General features: G+C 42.2%; 1 protein-coding gene across 2 annotated transcripts in view; it reads left to right on the top strand.

Annotated features, from left to right (window-relative positions):
- Positions 1–20434, top strand: part of Aggf1 (angiogenic factor with G-patch and FHA domains 1) — a 26017-nt gene extending 5583 nt beyond the window's left edge. The window contains exons 5-14 of one of the 2 annotated variants that reach the window (XM_028871667.2): positions 804–992; positions 5043–5364; positions 6200–6311; positions 6644–6695; positions 10877–10978; positions 12410–12575; positions 13445–13527; positions 16468–16595; positions 17741–17840; positions 19393–20434. In XM_028871667.2, coding sequence (XP_028727500.1) covers positions 804–992; positions 5043–5364; positions 6200–6311; positions 6644–6695; positions 10877–10978; positions 12410–12575; positions 13445–13527; positions 16468–16595; positions 17741–17840; positions 19393–19593 — 1455 coding nt within the window. In that variant the 3' untranslated portion in view covers positions 19594–20434. Of the gene's footprint in view, positions 1–803; positions 993–5042; positions 5365–6199; positions 6312–6643; positions 6696–10876; positions 10979–12409; positions 12576–13444; positions 13528–16467; positions 16596–17740; positions 17841–19392 lie in introns of those variants that run through there. The other variant, XM_037209494.1, reaches the window with a different exon arrangement.
- Positions 20435–21990: the final 1556 nt, after the last annotated feature.

Consider the following 21990-nt stretch of genomic DNA (forward strand, 5'->3'; position numbering starts at 1 on the left):
AACCAGTAAGAACTGGCACTTACAAATTATGGTTGAGGGCTGATGAGTGAGCTTCCATCCTGAAATTCATTCTTCCCACGGTCTTGTCTGTTAATGATGGTGTCTGTTGTCATTTTTAAAAAAATTGGTTGACTATAAATGGAGCCATCCTTCACTTCAAATATTTCTGTTTTTCAGTGTTTCATTCTCCTTGCTCATTTTCCTCCATGTTCTGAACTTGCGCCTCCAAGTTTGCTCATTTTCCTCCATGTTCTGAACTTGCGCCTCCAAGTTTCTAATAAGAAATAGAAAATTAATGAAGGTCGTTGTTTACCAGTTGCTTACACTTTAGCCGCCCGCCCCAAATTTCTTTAGTTTTATGATTAAACATTGAAAGTCAAGATTTTCTCGTAGTGTTAGAGGTTTGGGTGTTCGGCACCAGGACACTGATTTCGTTTGCCCCTCTCTGGTCTGTGCCTTGGTGCTCATGCCTTCAAAGCAGCTTCTTCCACTTTTTCTTAATGTGGTCAGTTGAACCATACGAAATCGCTGTTTCTTATAAAGCAAAACACCATAAGCAATGGCAGTCACTTGATGCAATTAAGATTAATTTTTTTCTCACCAGGAAAAAGGAACAGACCTTAAATGATAAAATATTTTTGAATATTTAAAGGTATTTTTTTTCTAATTCACTATCTTCTGAAAATACTATAGTTACTAAAACAAACATATTCACTGTATTGGAATATATTTGACATTTTTGTTTATTTTTCTGCTTTGTTTCATTATACATGAATAAAACTTATGTTTCTTGACTTTGAAAGGAAAACCAACTATACTATGATCCTTCCACTGGGATTTATTACTACTGTGATGTGGAAAGTGGTCGATACCAATTTCATTCTCGAGTAGATTTACAGCCTTACCAGACCTCTAGCACAAAACCAAGCAAAGATAAAAAATTGAAGAAGAGGAGAAAGGAGCCAGGTTTTTGTACAGCAAATGATGAAAAGGTAATGCTTTCTTAATTTTTAATTTTACAGTGTTTTAGTATCATTAATTAAGCCAAAAATTTTATGAATGTAAACATCATTCTGAAGAAAAAAAATCATTCTGTATCTTTGTATTTTAAATATATCCATTAAGGTATGAGAGTCTAAAAACTAAGGAAGATTTAAATGAAACAATTTTTTTTTCACAAACTCAGTCACTAGAGGTAGGTATTTTGTAAGTTTGAAGGCGATAGATTTACGATATATAAAATAGTTTACATTGTTTAGCTCAGAATAACATCCAGAAACTGATTTGGTAAGTTGCTTATTGTACTGTTTCTCATTCACAAAAGAAAAACAATTTGCGTATTGGTACAGATTCAATATTCTTTTTTTTTTTTTTTTTTTTTTTTTCGAGACAGGGTTTCTCTGTGTAGTTTTGTGCCTTTCCTGGAACTCACTCTATAGACTAGGCTGGCCTCGAACTTACAGAGATCCGCCTGCCTCTGCCTCCCGAGTGCTGGGATTAAAGGCGTGCGCCACCACTGCCCAGCCAGATTCAATATTCTTATATTTTTGGTTGTGAGCCTAGCCTTTAACGGCTGAGCCATCTCTCCAGCCCCAGATTCAATATTCTTAATCAAGTAATTTCTCACCTATTGAACTGCAAACTTAAAAATGCATTCTTGGTAAATATGGAATGAGGTACATATTAGGGTTGAAAGAGTTTTTTGTTTTGTTTTAAATGATTTATTGTTTCTGTATTTAAATATACATTGTGTGTGTGTGTTTGTGTGTGTGTGTGCGCGCGCGCGTGCGTGTGCGTGCGTGCATGGGTGCGTGCGCCCGCGCCCGTGGGCATGCCTGTGTACGTAGAGGCCAGCAGAAGGGACCAGGTTCTCTGGAGCTGGAGTTGTGGTTGGTTGCGAGTGGATGTAGGCGCTGGGAAGGACAGTTGGGTCCACTGCAAGCACTCGTAACGGCCGAAACATCTGTTGTTTACATTGAGTTTTGTTTTTGGGAAGAGGTTGACTTTGTCAATAACCATAAAGGTGTTTTATTTTCATTAGGTGGAGAACGTATTTCTAGTAATTTATATCTCAAAAGTCAAAACAAAAGACAATTTCTTTGCATAATTAACACAGCCATATGTATAAGAAATGGGGGTAGGGGGAGGGCCTGGTATGTACCTTACTTAGTATTGGAGAGCTTAGGTTACATGTGCAAGGCCCTGGGCTTAATCCCTGGCATTTCAGAAATCATGTCAGGTGTGGAAAAAATTCAAGTCTAATGGAGTGAGACTTTGGTTAATTTAGAACATGATGACATAGCCGGGCTGTGGTGGCGCACACCTTTAACCCAGCACTCAGGAGGCAGAGCCAGGCAGATCTCTGTGAGTTCGAGGCCAGCCTGGTCTACACAGTGAGTTCCAGGAAAGGCGCAAAGCTACACAGAGAAACCCTGTCTAGAAAAAATAAAAACAAAACAAAAGAACATGTGAAGGGAAATAAATTTATATATGAAGACTGAAGGGAATTTTAAGCTCTCTTAGGCTACCATGGTGATTAGCACGTTATTCCAGCTCTTCTCTTGTTTCTGCTCTAAATGGCTGAGGTTGGCGGTGTGTGACAACAAGCGTGTTGGCTGTGCTGACATTGTTTGAATTGTGTGCTCTGGAAATTTATCTCATGGTTTTTCTTAACTTAACCAAAGAAATGTACTTAAAATAATAAATTCTATCAACACTTGGAATTAAGATTCTGTTGGGCTTATTTCTGTCCTCGATGTGCTTTCTCTCTGGAATAGAAAAGTGTGTTAGTGAACGACTAAGAACCACTTTGGGATCCCCATTGTAGTGACTTGTTCCCATTGCTAGAGTCTAAACTTTGAAGGGCAGGCTTGGAAAAGCCCTCTCTCTAGCAGGAAGAAGATTCTGAGAGGTAGCTGTCAGGCATCCCAATTACTGCCCTTCCTTTTTAAGATACTCTCCGGCCTCACTTCTTACAGATGAGGGTGTGTGGAAGGAAGGCAACAGGGCTGGGTATTGGGAGAATATTTTTATGTATGCTATGTATACACACACACACACACACACACACACACAGAGAGAGAGAGAGAGAGAGAGAGAGAGAGAGAGAGAGAGAGAGAGAGAGAGAGAGAGATGTGTTTCATTGTCCACATATAAGTGCCCTTTCTAAGACCTTATACCAGGAAATCCCTTATCAAAAGCACCTCCAACAGTTTCATTAATTTTCTCTCTTATGTTTTCCAAGAAGTGATGATGATGATGATGATGTTGATGATGATGAATGGAAGCTTGGAGCATGCTTTTTTAAAGTGTACACATAGTTAAGGAGATACTTTTGATCTAATTTACATGGCCCGCGAAGCTCCTCATAGCTTTTGAGCCCCTTGTCCTTGTGTCTGCCTTGGTGAGTTTGTATTGCTGAGAGTGTATATAGTTAATCACACTGCAGGTATTCAGCCTGTCCAAACTCTGTTCATGCTGCTATTCCAAACATGCTGTGCTGTTTTATTAAGTTACATGTGAACTCACTTCATTACATGCAGCATGGCAGAAAGAAGAATGGAGTGTCACATCCCAAAGGGAAAAGAGAGAGCAATTACTCTGTGTCTCTTCTCAGTTTAAATAATATATTATCTGCTGTACAGAATGGGGCCTGTAGTTAGTGACGGTGTTACTTGTCATGTGTACTGCGAATTGAACCCAGGACCTTGTGTGTATAAATCACACATCTCACTGCTGAGCTATATCCCTACACTGTATATTATATTCTTTGAAAGTCACTATGAGGGCTGGAGAGATGGCTCAGCCGTTAAAGGCTTGGCTCACAACCAAAAATATAAGAGTTCGGTTCCCAGCACCCACGGCTGTCTCTCCAGCCACACACACACACACACACACACACACAAAAAGAAAGTCACTATGAGAATAAACTGTGTTATGACCACAAACAAAAATCACGTAATGCACATGTTCATTGGCTTGATTTAGTCATTCATTCTATACAGTTTCAAATGTGCTTAATAAAAATACATACTTTTAATTTGTTAATTAAAAATGGTTTGTTCATTTTTCATAAAGCATGCCAAAATTAGCAATAAAAGGTTTATGGTAGACAGGTTGAACTTTCAGAATTAAAGGCATATGAATAACTCATTTGTATTTTAAACTCTGTGCATTTTCAGTGCAGCTAGCTCTAAAATGTTTGGTTTTGGCAAAACCTGTTTTGATAATATTGATTATTTAAAGTCATGTGTGCTGCAAATTGAACCCAAGATATGTTGTTTATTAAAATATTTCTGTGTTTTATGTATGTTGTCTTATTTAAAAACCCAGAACTTCAGAGTTGACACACTCTGTAGTTTTCACACTGCTCACAAGGGAGCCTCTAGCTGCTTGTGACTGTGGATGAAGTGAAGGTCCTAGAGAGGAGGACATTCTGTATGTACAAGATTCTGAAGTCTTATTACAAAAATGAATATACATCTTTTTACTTTTTTAAATATGACTATTACAAAATTTAAAGTATAAATAGGAGTGACATTATAATTTTTATTATGCAGCTTTCTTTTTTTTTTTTTGGTTTTTTTCGAGACAGGGTTTCTCTGTGTAGTTTTGCGCCTTTCCTGGAGCTCACTTGGTAGCCCAGGCTGGCCTCGAACTCACAGAGATCCGCCTGCCTCTGCCTCCCGAGTGCTGGGATTAAAGGCGTGCGCCACCACCACCGCCCCACTTATGCAGCTTTCTTATAGGCTATCACACAAGCCACATTATTGGTGGGGGGCCTGGGCTGGGAATATTGGGGCCTTGAGAGTAAATGGAGGGCTGTGGAGCATCTAGCACTTGGATATTGGTCCCATGTGATGCTTTGCTGGGGATCAATAAGGAATTTCATGTTCTAAGAGTAATGGTGTCGTGAAGCAGGATCAGCAGGTACAGATTCCTGTTCTGCTGCTGTCCTGCATCCTCCCTGAATCAGTGGGATTTTATACAGTGCTGTATGTGGTGATGTTGTCACTCACTTATTTTCTCCCTCCTCTGTCTAGGATTTGAGTTCAGAAGACCAGAAAGTCTGCAGCGTTGAATATATAAACTGCAGTGAGGAAGACAGTTGTGCCAATCTGAAAAAGAAGGCCAGAGTAGACACTCCCCACAGAAGCAGTCCCTTAAGACCCCCTCTTGCAGTTAGCGGAAACACTGGCGAGCCTCCTGGTGATGACAATTCAGCCTCATCTAAGGATGAGAAAGTTAGAGAGAGTGAGAGCGAGCCGGAAGAAGGTGAAATTACAGACTCTCAGAGCGAGAATAGTTATGATGACGATAGTCCCAGTGAGAACGAGGAGTCCTCAGGAGAATCGGAGGATGAAGGTACGTAAATAAACAGTGCACTCTGGTCACCCAAGAGCTGAGTGGGAGAGCCGACAGGCAGGCACACCGGTAATTTCCCTGACACTGGAGATTGTGAGAACTCTCTGTGACAGTTCTTAGAAGGCAGGTCATGAGATGACAATGATGATCACCACGTGCCCTTCAGAAAGCTTCCATTAGACAGAAAACTAACCTCTCTCAATTCTAATGTATGTTAAGGTTGTGCTGTTTATCATTTGCTTTTGCAATTGAACAGGAAAAAGTAATTGCCATTAAAAGCATGGCTCATGAAGTCACTTGCATAGGTATTAGGGTCATTCTCACATTTTAACTTGATATGGAGATGCAAACACTGTTTTATAATTATAGTAAATGAATTAAATTTGTTCTCTAATAATAGTCATAATAATAAATCATATATATATACATATATATGTACACACACACACACACACACACACACACACACACACACACAGCAGAATTTAAGAAGTTTTTTGTTTGTTGCTATACTGGGTATTGAACCCAGGACCTGAACATGTGCTGGGCCATAATCTACTATGAGTTCTGACCAGTGAAATTTTAGTTATCTGTGTGAAAATTAATTTTCTTCTTCTTTTTTTGTTTTTGTTTTTGTTTTTTGTGAGATAGAGTTTCTCTGTGTAGCCGTGGCTTTCCTGAAACTTGCTCTGTAAACCAGGCTGGCCTCAGACTCAGATCCACCTGTCTCTGCCTCCCTAGTGTTGGGGTTAAAGGTGTACACAACCAACCTCCTAACGAAAAATCAATTTTCATAGTGCTTAAATTAATGTTTGCCCACCTCTTGTCTTGGTAGATGAGGAAAAGATTTGGCCCCCCTGTATTCGGGTGATTGTTATTAGATCTCCAGTGTTACAGACGGGCTCACTGTTCATCATCACAGCGGTCAACCCAGCCACCATTGGGAGGTAAGGATGCTTCATAATGTTGTGTATTTCAAAACGGTGGATGAGCAGTATTGTCTTTCGAGCATTGTTCTGTGTGCTCTGGAAACAAAAAAGATGAAAGCAACATCTTCATCATAAGAAAGCACAGTTACTCTAGGAAACGGATGTGAACAAATCCTGTGTGGAAGCATGCAAACTCCAGTGTGTCAGTGAGGGCAGTCCACAGTAGGGGAAGTGCTGGGTGAGACCTCCATTTAAACATCGTGTAAAGACATACCTCGAGCCTGTCGATGTCACTGCTGTGTTTCTCCGTGTTCCCTGAATCACTAAAGTCACTTTGCCTTCTGCTGCAGAGAAAAGGATATGGAGCATACTCTCCGAATCCCTGAAGTTGGTGTCAGTAAGGTAAGACCTTTCCTCTCAGTGGTAGCCCTAGGGGGGAAAAGCCGTGTGTGTGTGTGTGTGTGTGTGTGTGTGTGTGTGTGTGTGTGTGTGTGTCTTTAGCTTGTATTCCAGTGCTTGGTAAGCTAAGTTTGGGAACAGGCTTGTACATAAGAGTTCTGAATCAGCTTGGGCTACATAACAAGATCTTACATAAAGAAACAAAACAAAAAAGGAACCCAAAATCATTTTAGTAGAAAACTTGACTTCTATTTAATGAGAAGGTTAATAGTGTAGTAATACTCATGAAGGCAGTACCTATTTGTTTCTTGCAACGTTTGAGAAAAAGATTCTTTATCACAGTTTGAAAATTATGGGGCTTTTGTGTTTGGTCTCTTGTAGCCCAGGCCAGCCTCAAACTCACTAAGTAGCAGAGTCTAGCCTTAAACTCCAGATCCTCCTACATCTGCCTCCTAAGTACTGTATAGGCAGGGGTCCCCATGCCTGGCCAGGATTTTTGTTGTGTTTTGTTTTGTGACAAGGTCTTCCTCCCCTTGTTCCTAGGCTGCCCAGGTCATCTGGCCTCAGCCTCCTGAATTAGTGGGAACACAGGTGTGTATCACCACACCTGGCTAATTATGTCTGAAGCAGGAGTTACAAAACATGGATTTAATTTAACATAATAAATAGTAAATAGTAAAATAGTAACTAGTTAACACATTAAAAAAGAAATCCAACCCCCATTCCAAGCAGTTGCTTTGAATTCAGATGTTTTACCACCCATAGGTAATCTAGCCTTTTCTACCTCAGGACACTGTTTCCTCTTTTCTCAGACTTTCAGTGGCTTCATGTTGTAACAACAAAAAGTTGAGTTTTGCAACAAACAATTGCAGCTTTAAAACAGAGGGGAAGGGTTGGCTTCTGGGGTTCTTCATGCTGTGTGTTTCTAGTTCCATTTTTACTGTCTTTCTGGGAAGAAATGTGGAAAATTGAAACCACAGCTTTGTGAATAGTAGGCAGGCATCTACCCCTACAACTCCCAACTTTATTTTTACTTAATGGAGTAATGTGAACCTTACAGAGACTTCCTGTGAGTTTTGTGTATTAAAAATGGAATTTATGCTGGGTGATGGTGATGCACGCCTTTAATCCCAGCATTCAGGAGGCAAAAGCAGGCAGATTTCTATGAGTTCGAGGCCAGCCCGGTCTTCATAGTACGGTCCAGGACAGCCAAGGCTACAAACAGAAACCCTGTCTTAAAAAGCTTGCACAAAAGAATGGAATTTATTTCCTGTTATTTCCTGTTATTTGGAAAGGCTTCCCCTAGATACTCATTTAGAAGCAGGAAACCCTCCTCATCTACCCTGTTCATTTACTTAGTGTCTCCAAAGAAAGTCCACCCTGTGACTTTGGTAAAGAATCCCTTTCCCACCTCTCAGCTAGGCAGAAATGCAGATAGCTGTGTGCTTGGTTTCTTGCTTTTGTTTGTGTTAAAGTGACATTCTCTAGTAGGTAGATAATCTAGGAAATATGAGGCTAATAGCACATACTACTTATTCCCAGTTAGATGAAATCTGTGTATTCATTCTAAAAACTTTCAATTTACCATGAAAGAAAACAGAAACAAATACTTGAGCATTGAACAGAAGGCTTTATGAGTTTGAAGAAAAATAGTAAAATTCACACATCGGTCATTTTGACTCAGTTTGAAGCTTCTTCTGAGTTAAACAAATTAAAAAGGCAGACAGTGATGGCCATCCCAGAACTATGGCAGGATGCATTTACATCTGTACAGATGTATTTCCTCCAACCCCGTTGTGATGTCAGGAGAGCAGTGAGTCAAAGTTACAGTCTGCTCACCTTGGGGAGAATGTCATGGCTGACGTGAAAAGCCATCTACTCCTTTGAGCAGTATACCCAATACAAAGGGAAAGCCGACTAAGGACTTCCCCCCAAGTACCTGCCTTGAGGGGATTTCTATCGGTCCAGAACAGATGCTACAAGCGGCTGCGGATGCTAATCTGAGGGATAGCAAATGAATCTAAGCACACAGAGTTCTTTAGTCCATTCACTTTATTCTTCTAAGTCAATTCCATCTACAGTTTCTTTCCTGCTCTCTTACTTAGCTCCTCTCGGTCCCTCCTGCTCTCGGTCCCTCCTGCTGTTCTCTCATCATTCTACTTAGTTCTTTCCTTCTCCGTCCTCATCTTTGTTCTTCTCCATCCATCCTCCCAGTGCTCTCAGAGAACCAGTATGTATACCCACACAGTAGTTCTTTGGCAAAGCCATGCGAGGCTTGAAGTTTTCAGGGTCTCAGAGAGGTGATAAGGACCCACACATAAAGCAATAATTAATTGTCAGCTTCCAATTACAACCCTAAAGGGGAGTTCTCTGGTAGGGTCAACTAAAGGCTAAGATCAATTAGGGAATTTATGTGCTCAAACTATACTCTAGAAATGCTAGGTAGAATGTTAGGGGTCAGCAAGTCACAAGAAAGTAAACTGTCTTTGGTGCCGCTTTTCCCGCTCATCCCGGCTGCAGCTGCTTTCTAGTAGGGGGGGGACAGGACATATGCTAGGTGGCTAAGCAACCTGTGTCAGAGCATGTAGTATTTGGTTAGTAAAAGCGCTTTCACTCAGAGTAATTGCTGAGGAGAAAATCTAGGAATACCACCTGGCTGAGGAGGAATAAAAACTTAATTTGCACAAGAAAGCAGATTGACACCTATCACCTGTCTGGCCTGGAGGCAATCTCCTTGGGTCAGTGGGAAGTAATTGCCTTAACTCAGTAACTAGCAAATGGCTAAAACATCATCCCAGGAATGGGAGCAGTAAATCTCTGGCATGCCCATGCCCTTAAATATCCAGTGTACACCAGGGCACCTCATAAACACACATACATACAAAACAAATAAATGAAAAATTAATTTAAATACATTTGCTTATAGTGATTCGACAGTTCTGTATCTTTCTCTGAGAAATAGCTGGATTGTGTGCAGATACTGTACACACAGAAAGGCTCATAGCAGGTTTTTTAGTTTTAGAAAATATATGTGTTTTACTTGAATGTATGTCTGTATACTGTAATCGGAGTTTTCTTTGGGCCGCCAGTTCAAAAATATTGACACGGAGACTTATCAATTATGAAATCTCAGCCTTAGCTCAGGTTTGTCTCACTAGCTCCTTTATAACTTCAATTAATCTGTTTTTATCAACCTACATTTTACCACGTGGCTTTTTACCTTTCTTCCATTCTGTATGTCCAATTCCATGTCTCGTTGGTGTCTCCTCTGCGCCTTGATTATCTCCTCCTACTTCCTCTCTGCCGAAAAGTCCTGCCTATGCCTCCTGCCTAGTATTGGCCATTCAGCTCTTTATTAAACCAGTCACAGCAATAGATCTTCACACAGTGCACAAATATCCCACAACAGTGTGTCGCTTAGGTGCCGGGTACACACAAAAGCCAGAAGAAGGTGATGGATTTCCTGGGCCTGGAGTGACAGGTGGTGTAAGCCTCGGTGTAGATGAACTGCCTCATGGTGGCTGGGAATCAAACTCTGGCCCTCTGGAAAAGTAGCCAGTGCTCTTAACCCCTGAGCTACCTCTCCAGCCTGACCAGCAGTATTCTTAAAGATAGTAACACCCTAGAGAGTCTAGATACCCAGTTTTAGAAGCTCTGGTGTGGGCTTATTCATATACCAGACTGACAGAGTCCAGTTGTGCCCACTCCTTGGACAAGCTGCATGGTGTAACGCTAAGCCATGAAGCAGAGCTGCAGGATAGAGGACTGAAGTGCAGTCCTATGTCCTGACGATCTGGAGAACTTGCTTCCTTGAGAAGTTGAGTGTTTCAGTTTGTATTGAGAATTACAATGATTTTAAATAGATAGTGCTTATGTTGGGGGGGGGGGAGTTCAAATTGTATGTATGGTATAATCTTACCTGCATTTTAAAAAATTAAATTCCAAATGGAAAATTGTAAAAAATAGGGACAGGATATATACACATTTTTCATCATAGCTAAAGGTGTAAGTATAGCCTCCATATTTTTACTAGAGACTGTAATGATTTGTATTCAGAGAAAAGCATTAAGGAAAGTACAAGTGAAATGATCAGAGACTGGCCCACATCACTGCATTATTGATAGTGAGTCAGCTCTGCTGAGAGCAGGCAGTGCTGTGTAATTGCTTGGTTGCTTTTCTTTAAGTTTCATGCAGAAATTTATTTTGACCATGACCTGCAAAGCTACGTCCTTGTGGATCAGGGCAGCCAGAACGGTACCGTTGTCAACGGGAAGCAGATTCTTCAGGTGAGTGACTGTGTACTGATCACCTGTGCAGGGCTTGGGTCCTGGTCGTTATAGATAGCATTTGGTTAGATCAGAGTTAAAACCCAAATGTGTGACTTGGGTGGAAATTTCCAGAAAGAGGTAGAAAAAATATTTAGTAGATGTCGGTCTGTTGGGTTTTAGCTTCTAATTATGTCTCTGTTGCTGTTTAGGTATGAATGTATCATAAAGCTTATTTAGATTAAATATTGTTTTAAAAATATTTGTGTGTGTACGTACACACATGTGGAGGTCATAGGACAGCTTCCTGGAGTCATTTCTCCCAGCTGAGCCATCCACTGGCCAGGACTGAATATTCATAGAAGTAGCTTGGGTAGCCTTCTTTCCGGTGTGCTACTGTGAATGTAGCTCAGGTTCCTCCTGCATACCAAACAGATGCTCTTTCTCCAATGGACCATTCGGCATCCTGACCTGCCTTCTGTGCCCTTTTCTTGTCTTAATAAAAATAATGCTCACCTGGGAATTTGCTGAAAACCAAATACCCTGATAAAGCAACTCCGGGAAGGAAGGGAACTACCTGCCAATCCGGGGAGGAAGGCAGGGCTGTGAACAGGTGGTTGTGTTCTGTAAGACTTCAGGAAGTATATACGCCATGGTGTGTCCAGAGGTCACCCTGAATTGTATATGCCATGATGTACCCAGAGGTGATAAGCAGCTCTAGATCAAGAAAGGCTGAGAGGTGGCTCAGTGGTTAAGAGTGCTCACTGCAATCATGAGGACCAGAGTTGTGATCCCAGTGCCCACGTAACAAGTTACACACCCACCTGAGCTCTGGCTCTGAGCAATCTTAACCCCTCTTCTCACACACACACACACACACACACACACACACACACACACACACACACACTGGCTCTGAGCAATCTTAACCCCTCTTCTCACACACACACACACACACACACACACACACACACTGGCTCTGAGCAATCTTAACCCCTCTTCTCTCTCTCTCACACACACACACACACACGCACGCACGCACGCACGCACGCACGTACGTGCATACACAGACAAATTTTTTTTTAAAGAAGGAAGGCAGTTACCTCTTAACATGTAACTCTCTTCTGATTATATGTTTTGCTAATAGATTAAAATCCAGAGTGGGCTGGTGGGTAAGAAAATTGGTGAGTTTTGATATGATCAAAATTATAAGTAGCTTTTGGGGAGTACTATAAAGGACTGTGGGATTGATCCCGGAGTTTGGTTCAGGATAAGTACATATCCTACCACTAAGTTACTGTCATGTTTTTCACAGTCCATCCCCCAAGTTGTAGAAGTGTGCATGTGTCTCCGTTTCTGAGTTTTTCTCATCATCAGATATCTCTTACCATAGACACAATGTAACCAGGTGACTACTTTGTATTTCTGTTTCATTAAAAATTTCTCCTTTAGCCCAAAACTAAAAGTGACCCTTACGTCCTTGAACACGGTGATGAGGTGAGGATCGGGGAGACTGTGTTGTCTTTTCACATCCACCCTGGCAGCGAGACCTGCGATGGCTGTGAACCAGGGCAGGTCCGAGCTCACCTGCGCCTCGACAAGAAAGACGAGCCTTTCGGTACGTGAACCACCAAGTGTGGGTGTCATGATGCTTTTTAGAACACTTCCATTCACTGATGTTTAAAATGCACCATGGCCCTTCCCTCCCCACCACTGAGCCCCGCCCACCCTTCCTGTCACTGCCCTGTGGTCGAGATAGGTGAATGCCCCAGCTTGTGTCTAGTGATGTGGTGGTGTAGAGAAGGTGCTCTTCCGTGAGTAGTGCACGTGTGGGCTGCCTCCACTCAAAGTCCTTTCAGAAATCGTAGTTCTTAATTGGCTTTCAAATAATGGGCTTCCAGAAGGGGTTTTCATACATCCTTAGTTTGACAAACCCACATCCCAACCTCTTCCTCTTCTCCCATCCACACTTAAACATTGAACCCTTCTTTCTTCAGAGACAGGGTTTCTCTGTGTAGCTTTGGAGCCTCTCCTGGAACTCAGTCTGTAGACCAGGCTGGCCTTGAACTCACAGAGATCCTCCTGCCTCTGCCCCCCGAGTGCTGCCCCCCCCCCTTTCACATCAAGTGTGCTCCACTTTGCTCTCCCTGCTCTCTTGGGCCCCCTGTGCCTTCCTGATCCTGCAGACACTCCAGCTTAATAGACACATTGAAAAATTTTCACATGGGGGAGTGAGTATGTAACATTTTGTCCTTTTTTCTGGTCCTGGGTTAGGTATCTCAGCATAATATTTTCTGCTTGCTGATGAACGGATAATGATAATGTGATATACACAATGGAACTTTATTCTGTTAATGAAAAATAGGATTATGAAATTTCAGGAAAAATGGTTTGAACTGGAAAATACCCTGAGATAAACTAGCATTTTTTAGTAAGTATTAGTTTTCTATGAGGTCTGTCATATTCAAACTCAGTTTTTCCTTTTAGTTGCTCCAGCGTTAAGTAAGGAGGAGAAAGAGTTGGAAAGGAGGAAAGCGCTAAAGAAAATACGGGTGAAGTACGGTCTGCAGGTAACGACGTTGATTGTTACTCCATTGTTCAGTCTACTGAGCACATTTTACATGGTTAATACTATTTTCCATGACTCCTTATATAATGTCTGTAGTTCCGGTGTTTATAACGTAACTGCTGAAGTTGGAGTTGAAAGAGTAGTAGGTGACGTTGAAGTAGACCGTTGTGGGTTCCAGAGACCTTCACTAAAATACTGAAGGGGCAGAGGGTGCTGCAGGCGCTGCGGCGTAGCTGTGTGGACGGAGAGTGAGTCCGGAAGGAGGCCGTGTGCGCGTACAGAAAGCTTGATCTGAGAACGATGGGATGGGGTGGAGAAAGGATGCCTGCCGCTAGGGTGATGGACGGATGGATGGCCCCAAGCAGAGGACAGAAACCACAGCATGAACGACAGGAACAGAGTGTCGGTCCATGTTGTATGCCTTGTAAACTATGACTAAAAGTGTGTTATTGATGCAAACGGAGAAATGTAAAACATGTTTGCAAGATAGTTCACTGGATAGAGGCACTTGCTGCCAAGGCTGAGGTCCTAAGTCTGGTTCCTGGGACCCACATGGTAGAAGGAAAGGACTGACTCTCACAAATTGTCCTCTGACCTCCATGGGGGTGGACTGGCACATGTGTGCACACATGGATACACACAAAATTATGTGTGACATATGATTATGACAGACTAATGTAAACGTAACAACATCTTTAAAATGTGAAACAAAAGAACTTAAAGTTTGTAGGAACTTGCCCCGTCAGCACTAGTTATTGAATTCAGGACCTCGAGCATGCTAGCAAGGGTTCTTCTGGCACTGAGCTATGTCCCTAACCCCAGGAAATCTTGAAAAGAAAAGATTAGGATTAGGTTGCTGGGCATGATGGCACACCCCTTTAATCCCAGCACTCAGGAGGCAGAGGCAGGCAGATCTCCATGAGTTCAAGGACAGCCTGGTCTACATAGTGAGTTCCAGGCCAGTCAAGGTTACATAGCAAGATCTTGTCTCCAAAATAAATAAATAAATAGATGAGAAAATAAGATGAGGTAGAGAAAGGAGGATAGTTCACTTGGTAAAATGCTTGCCCGGAAAGCATGTGGGCCTGAGTTCAGCTCCCCAGCACCCACCTGAAGGCCAGGATGGCAGTGCATGTTGTACCACACTGCAGAGGTGGGGTAGGAGGACCCTGGAGCTGCTGTCCAGTCAGTCTGTTTGAGTCAGTTGACCCCTCCAAACCTAAGGTGGAGAACACTTGGGGAGGACAGCTGATAGTCTGTCCCTCTGACTCCACGTGCACACTCATATGCAGGTTTAAACAGACTTCTGAGGTGTCTAACTAACACCAACATCACAACCCACGGGGATAAAGAATATGAAGATAAACCATAGGCCAGGAAACACTGGCAAGTCACATACTTGATGAGAAACTTCCATCTGGAATTTACAGAACACTGAAGATGAGAGAACAGCTTAGTTTAAAAACAGGCTCCTAGATAGCAGCACATACTCAGTCCTATCTACTTGGAGATTTTTATGAAGAGATGACTTAAATTCATTCAGGGCCAGCCTTGTGCTACCGTGTGTAATAATTATCTTTCTGTTGCTGTGATAAAATACTAGGACCAAAAGCAACTTAAGACAAGGTTTAGTTTAGCTTAAAATTCCAGAGAGATAGACTGTTAATGTTGGGGAAGGCATCAGGACCAAGAAGCTGGTCACAAGGGATGCAGAGAAGGAGAGCAAGAAATGGAACAAAGTTATAAACTGAAAACCCTTCCCAGGGGCATACTTCCTCCAGCAAGGCTCTGTATTTCTAAAGGTCCCATAGCCTCCCAGACAGCACCACCAATTGCGGACCAGTGTTAAATACATGAGCTTACGGGGAACATTGATCATTCAGACAACTACCCCGTGTTTAAAAAAAAAAAAAAGGTACTAGATTTTAGCAGACACTTCCCAAAGAAGATACAGTTGGAAAGTAAAGACACAAAAAACGTTCAGTAAGGAATATCGGAATGTGAGTGATTACTACAGTGAGGTACCAGTGAGCATCTATAGAACAGTGTGAAAATTGTAAACTGACGGCACAAATCATTCACAGGATTATAAGGAAACTGACGCTCATATATGGCTGGTAGGGATGTTGAATGGTGCAGTCACTCTGGGAAAACAATGTAGTAACTTCTTAAAAGTTAAAAGGGCTGTAGGTGTGTCTATCATTCCTATTTACAGTATTTGCCTGAGAAGTGCAAACATGGTTTTCTACAAAGGTTGATAAGCAAATGTTTGTAACTTGTCTTTTAGTAACACCTTCAAACTGAGAGATTCCAATGTCTTTTAAATATGGATGAACAAACCTTGCTGTGGTCTTATAGTGGGGTACCATTAATTAATTAAAAGCATGAACCATTGACACTGCTGTGACCTGGGGCCACTGCCACACCCCTGTGCACCTTTACCACGAGCCTGCCGTGCCGTGGAGGTTCTTTGGAATCCTTAGAGAAGGGGGAAATAGGTGTTTTCCTCTCAGTCCCAGGGGTTCGGGTCTTGTCATTATGTGTGCATCCCTGATGTGTATGGGCATGCATGCCACAGCGCCTCGCAGAGGTCAGAGGGCAGCTCTGTGAAGCTGGGGCTCATCCATTTTGATGTGGGTTCTGGGGCTCAGGTCTCAGGCCTGCATGGCAAGTGCCTTTCCCTGTTGAGAAAGCCATGAACACTAGTTCATACAACATGAGAAAGGCCAGGACAGTTAGGGAAAATGCACTGGATTTCCACAGACGACCTCCCTGCTGTTGTTTATTTTGTGACGGAGCAAAGATGGCCTGTCTGATAACGGGTGGCCCATACAGCCACTTGTTTTCATTCGTGACTGCGGAGGCCCCAGGGAGCCATGGTTACTAAACTGTATTTTCATTTGCTTTCGTTTTTCTCAATCGATGGCTTGTGATTGTTAAGAATACAGAATATGAAGATGAAAAAGCGTTGAAGAATCCAAAATATAAAGACAGAGCTGGAAAACGCAGAGAGCAGGTTGGAAGCGAAGGGACTTTCCAGAGAGATGATGCCCCTGCATCTGTCCACTCGTGAGTGTTGACTGACACCTGAGATAAGATTTCTTGTTGAGTTTTCTTACCTAGTAGTTCTTTTCTCATGGTAAAGTGGCTTTGTTAATCAACATGAAAAATGTGATTTTTGAGGCCTATAATATGACCACACTTTGTATTAAATTGGCTACATTTTTTTTCATTCCAGGTTGAGTCAGATTGAATCTTCCATGCAGAAATGAAAATGATAAAATTGTGGTTTTTCTCCCTTGTTCCCACACTCTTTTAGCACTAGTGCCAGGTTTAGTTTTATACTTAGAGTTGCTGGTAACTTCCTTCGCAGCGTGCAGAAGGCCTGTCCTACTGTGCACGGAGTCAGGTGAGGGTGAGCTGTAGATGCAGCAGGCAGCAGATTAGACACATTAGAGAGAGCGTTCCTTGTGCTGGACAGGAGGCAGATTGCATTAGATTTAAGTTAGAAATAAAGAACAAGCGCCTCGGTCTGCTCCCTTGGCATATCATAAAAGAAGCTAAAGTAGCAGCACACAGTGAGAAAGTCATAAAATACAAAATCAGAACTCTCACATTAGAAAATCCATCACACAGAATGCGGGTAGGGAGCAAAGGATTCCATTTCCCTTTTTTATTGGTTCATCCATATATAGAGAAAGTCATAGTGTTCTATGCTGACTGTTGAAGCTTGTAAGAGTGCACGTTTCATGGACAAGAAGTGTCAGTAACCTTTGACCTGTGCCAACCTCTGCCCCGTTCTTCCCAAAGTCAGTCACCGTCCTGACAGCGATCGCTTCATTGATTCTGAAATGTTAAGTGAATGGGCAGTACAGTATTCCTATGGTGTCAGTAGTCTTTTGTCCGGTGCGGCTCTGTTTGATGCTGCTTGTTTTCATTGCCGGAGAACGTGCTTTGTGAATGGCCTCAGTTGGTCTGTGTGGACATCGAGTGCCTTATCCTTTGTTGCCGTTAGGTTTGCTTGCTTGTATGTAGGTCATTAGGTGCGTTTCTGTTAGGTAGCGTCTCCAGAGGAGAGTTTGTGTCCTCTACGTTAGGAGGTATTGTCAGTTTTTTAAAGGAGCTGTACTGGTTATTTTTAATTCTTGAGTTTATTGTACATATGGCCTTGAAAGTCTTTATAAATCAGTTATCATCTTAATTTTCCTCTACAGTGAAATTACAGATAGCAACAAAGGCCGGAAGATGCTGGAGAAGATGGGCTGGAAAAAGGGCGAGGGCCTGGGAAAGGATGGTGGAGGAATGAGAACGCCGGTGAGACCTGTGTTTTCTCTCATTCATAAATTCTTTGACTAGACAGTGTAGTAACGAGCCAGGCACTGCCAGGCGCCGGGCTGCAGTTGTAACCCGAAACAGACCCGGTTTAGGCCTTTGTGTGTTCTCACTTAACACGTGTGGGTTTGGGTTGATACTTTGTGCTTCGGGAAAGCCTTGTCTAGAACTTTTTTCTTAAATCCAGACTATTAAAGTGTTATTTCCTGAATCAAAGGTTCTCTTGTGCTTTTTAGTTGTGTGGGTTTTTAAGTTGTTTGCTTTACCATGTTGAGCATTAAACCCAGGGCCTTGAACATGTTAGGCAAGCACCCTTACCAAGCTACCATCAGTCAGTCCTTTTAACGTTTTTAAATGACATTCTTACTAGTCTGGTACTGAACATTGCAGGAACAGTTGGTGTTAGTTTACACATCGGCAGATTCTGCATTAGCTGGAGAGACTATTATGCTTCAGAGAGTTCTGTGTGTACAGTACAGAGAACAACGTGTAGAAAACAATGCATCAGTTAACTTCCATAGTCCCAGAGTCGATGGGAGACAGCGGGCGGTCATCTTTAACACTCTCTCCATAAAGTGACCTTTGTAGTTCGTGATATCTACCGAAACAGATGGACCACAGCATGAATTTGTGCTGGTTTTCTCATTTTCACTGGAACATGATAGAAAGAATAGTTCTGTAATTAGACTCTGAATATGTATGAGCCTTATCACTGAGTCTTTGGGCATGTTTGAAGTTACATTGCTTGTGTAAGGTGAGGATGATAAGGACCATTTTCAAGGGTGTCCTGTAGTAAAGCTCTGAGCTTTACCTAAGGCACCGGTCTCTGGTAGCTTCCTAACATGAGAGGCCTTCATCTCCTGATGGGAGGGTAAACAGCAGTCGGATTCTCTTCATGGCTCTGTGTGCACAGCCCTGGACAGGGAGCCCGCCCTCGCTCGGTGCATGCCAGGCAGACCCTGCAGTGTCCAGTGAGCCCCGGGCCTCCTCTGACCGTCTTAGCGCTTAGTCCTCTTGTACAGTTCCTTGAGTGAGGCTAGGGCAGGGCTTTAAACGGCCCACGGCCTTTACTTGGGGTCAGAATGGACCGTTCAGTGTGTCCCTCCTGTGTCTGTGGACTGAGCAGTCTAGCTATGAATACAGCCTAAACAAAACATAAACTTACATAAAACTGAACGGGGCTCTTTTGTTGTTCATTTTTGGGGTGACTGTTCAGAGATAAACTTTGTAGATAAGAATATTCATCACAGTTAAAAAGGACAAGCATAAAGGTTTGATCACGGCTGTTGAAGGAACAGGTGTTAATAGTCAGTTGTACTTAGCTCTGGCAAGATAATGCAAACAAAATGTGCTTAAGCTCCATGGGAAAGAGGACATGTATTCCTGAATGTATTTATGTATTTGACGTGTTTTCTTTGTGTGAGCCTTTAATAAGTCAAAGGATTACAGGCAGACGTCTACACAGCCGTGGCACACAGCAGGTTTTGGTGTGTTTTGGTCCTAAAACAAGTCCTCTGTTCAACTCCCATAACAGATCCAGCTTCAGCTCCGACGGACACATGCAGGCTTGGGGACAGGGAAACCATCCTCTATCGATGATCTTCACTTTCTCCAGAATAAGAGCAAGAAAAACTGGGACAAAGCGAGAGAGAGGTTTGCAGAAAACTTCTCAGAAACTAAACCTCTGAAAGATGCAGCGGGGGCCACGCCGTGGGTGAAGGGGTCTGCGGAATGAAGGTCGGTCATAGGAAAAACTGGAGCTTTGTAAAAAGAAGACTTTGGAAACTGTCGTTGTAGAAACTTGGGTTCTCAAAAAGTCAGTAACAGGAGGGAACTCTTCAGATGGTCCTCTAGATCCACACACGTGTGAGGACGTGTGCTTTACAGCTTGTAGAGAGCATTTTATCGCGGGCAGGAGCGGAATGAACTCATGCAGGAAGTGGACTGAAGTTCACGGGGCACAGGCAGAGCTTGTCAGACCTTTGCTGTTTTATACTGTCATGTACCACACCTGTAGAGGGCAATAGCCATGCGAGCAGAATTCAGACAACCACTAATGACGTGAGTGGACGCTCGTCCTGTCTCTGTGTGTCACTGTTAGAAGATGCGCAGACAGGAAATAGACGTTTATAAAACAATTCTTCTATGTGGATACTTGTTTACATCTTTTAGAACCTAGGTTTTTTGTTTTTTTAAGTTGAGAAACTCTGAGTAGTGGAGCATAATTTTATCCTTAAAATAACTGCAGTAAATTGAACAACTGATGAGCAGGTGACATGCTATAGAAAATTAGTCTCAAACTGTTTTCTTCTGTGAAGAATGTTGATTTGTACTATATATTCAGCATTTGCCTTTGGGTTTTTCCTAGCTGATGAAATATTTGATATAGACAACTGGGTGCGTATTGGCATATTCAATGTGCTAGCATTTTTAGTTTTGATAAATACCATTGCGGGCAATGGGGTTGTGCCAGAGAAACCTGACAACCAGTGCAGATGGGTTACATAGCCAAGGCTTCAGACACAAACATTTGCTGGAAATGTCTTCAAATGCAATAAAAAAAACATTTTAAAAGACTTGATTTCTTGAATAAATGATTTAAACATATTAGTCTCCTTTGTATTTGCAACCAACCAGAATTGTCCCCCTTTGCATTGGCAAACCAATGACAGAAGGCAAAGCCTCCGGGGGCGGCTGTCTTATTTACCACCCTACACTGTTCAAAAGCCTTTAGGCAGTGGTGGCGCATGCCTTTAATCCCAGCACTCGGGAGGCAGAGCCAGGCGGATCTCTCTCTGAGTTCGAGGCCAGCCTGGGCTACAGAGTGAGTTCCAGGAAAGGCGCAAAGCTACGCAGAGAAACCCTGTCTCGAAAAAAAAAAAGGAAATAAAAAAAGCCTTTGGGGTCAGTGTCTTATTTACCATCCTACACTGTTCACTGTAAAGCAAACACTGGAATTGTCTCTCTTTTTTTGGCAGTAAGTATAAACCTTAGCTCTCCATCTGCAAAAAAAAAAAAATGTCTTTAAGATTCAGAAGCAAGTGCAGGAGATTCTGATAATGAAAGATACGGTCATGGAGATAATTCACAATGAAAGGTTCCCCGTGGAACTCACGCTGTAGTGGACAGGGCATGTGGGGGTGAGCGCCGAGAAGTCAGTTATGACTAAAGGTGAGAAGAGGACCAATTAACAAGTCCCTAGAGGACTATCATGGGAGAATTTGGCCCTATGAGTCCTCATTTGGATAGTGTTTCTTTGTGCCCTTACACATGCATGCATGTACACACACGTACACATGTACGCATGCACGCACACAATCCACTTGGAGGATTATTTCCTCTAAAATAGAAATGAAATTTATATTTTGGTGCTGATTGTCTGAGTAGGTAACAGTAGGACCTTCAGGACAGGTTTTGCTTCTGGTGGGTTTCCTTCAACATGCTTAGTAAAATGACTGTGTTATTTCCCACCTTTAGTCTACTTTGGAGGGGGAAGTGTTTTTCATAGGCATTTTGCTAAGAAGATGGAAAACTAGAAAACAGTAGTAAAAACGGAAATATGTGTATATAGTACTTCCATTCCTAAACCATTTTGCAGATCTAGTCTCAGGACTTCACTATGAATTATTAATGTACCACCGAATAAGTGTCTCGGTTTCTGTCTGGAATTTTATCTCACATGTCTCTGTCAGACAACAGAAGAGATGTATGTGTAACCAATCGGTAAACTGTAAACACAGAACGTATGTGAGCGTCTATTAGTTTAGAAGCATAAATGTGAGCTATATGCAATTTGGGTTATGCACAAAACTGTTTTAAATGCAAATTTTAAGTAGTACTTTATTCACATCGTGCAGATTTGCTAATTTATGTAGTAGCTTTTAAGTGCTGTTTTAAATTGAACTACAAGTTGCTGAATTTTAAGCAATTTAACATCTTAATATTAGCCAGAACATGAGAAATTTACAGTTGAGGACTGAAGAAGCCATCCACTTTAACAGAAATCATTTTCTGGTATTCCACACATCTCTAACTGAGCGCTCCTCAAAAGGAGCACTTTTTTTTTTTTCAGCTTTTGAAACAGGCTCACTTCCAGCATTTCCTTTTCACTCTGATTCTGATTGCTTCACTC

This window comes from Peromyscus leucopus, chromosome 11 (assembly GCF_004664715.2).
Source record: "Peromyscus leucopus breed LL Stock chromosome 11, UCI_PerLeu_2.1, whole genome shotgun sequence".
NCBI classification, from domain to species: Eukaryota; Metazoa; Chordata; class Mammalia; order Rodentia; family Cricetidae; genus Peromyscus; species Peromyscus leucopus.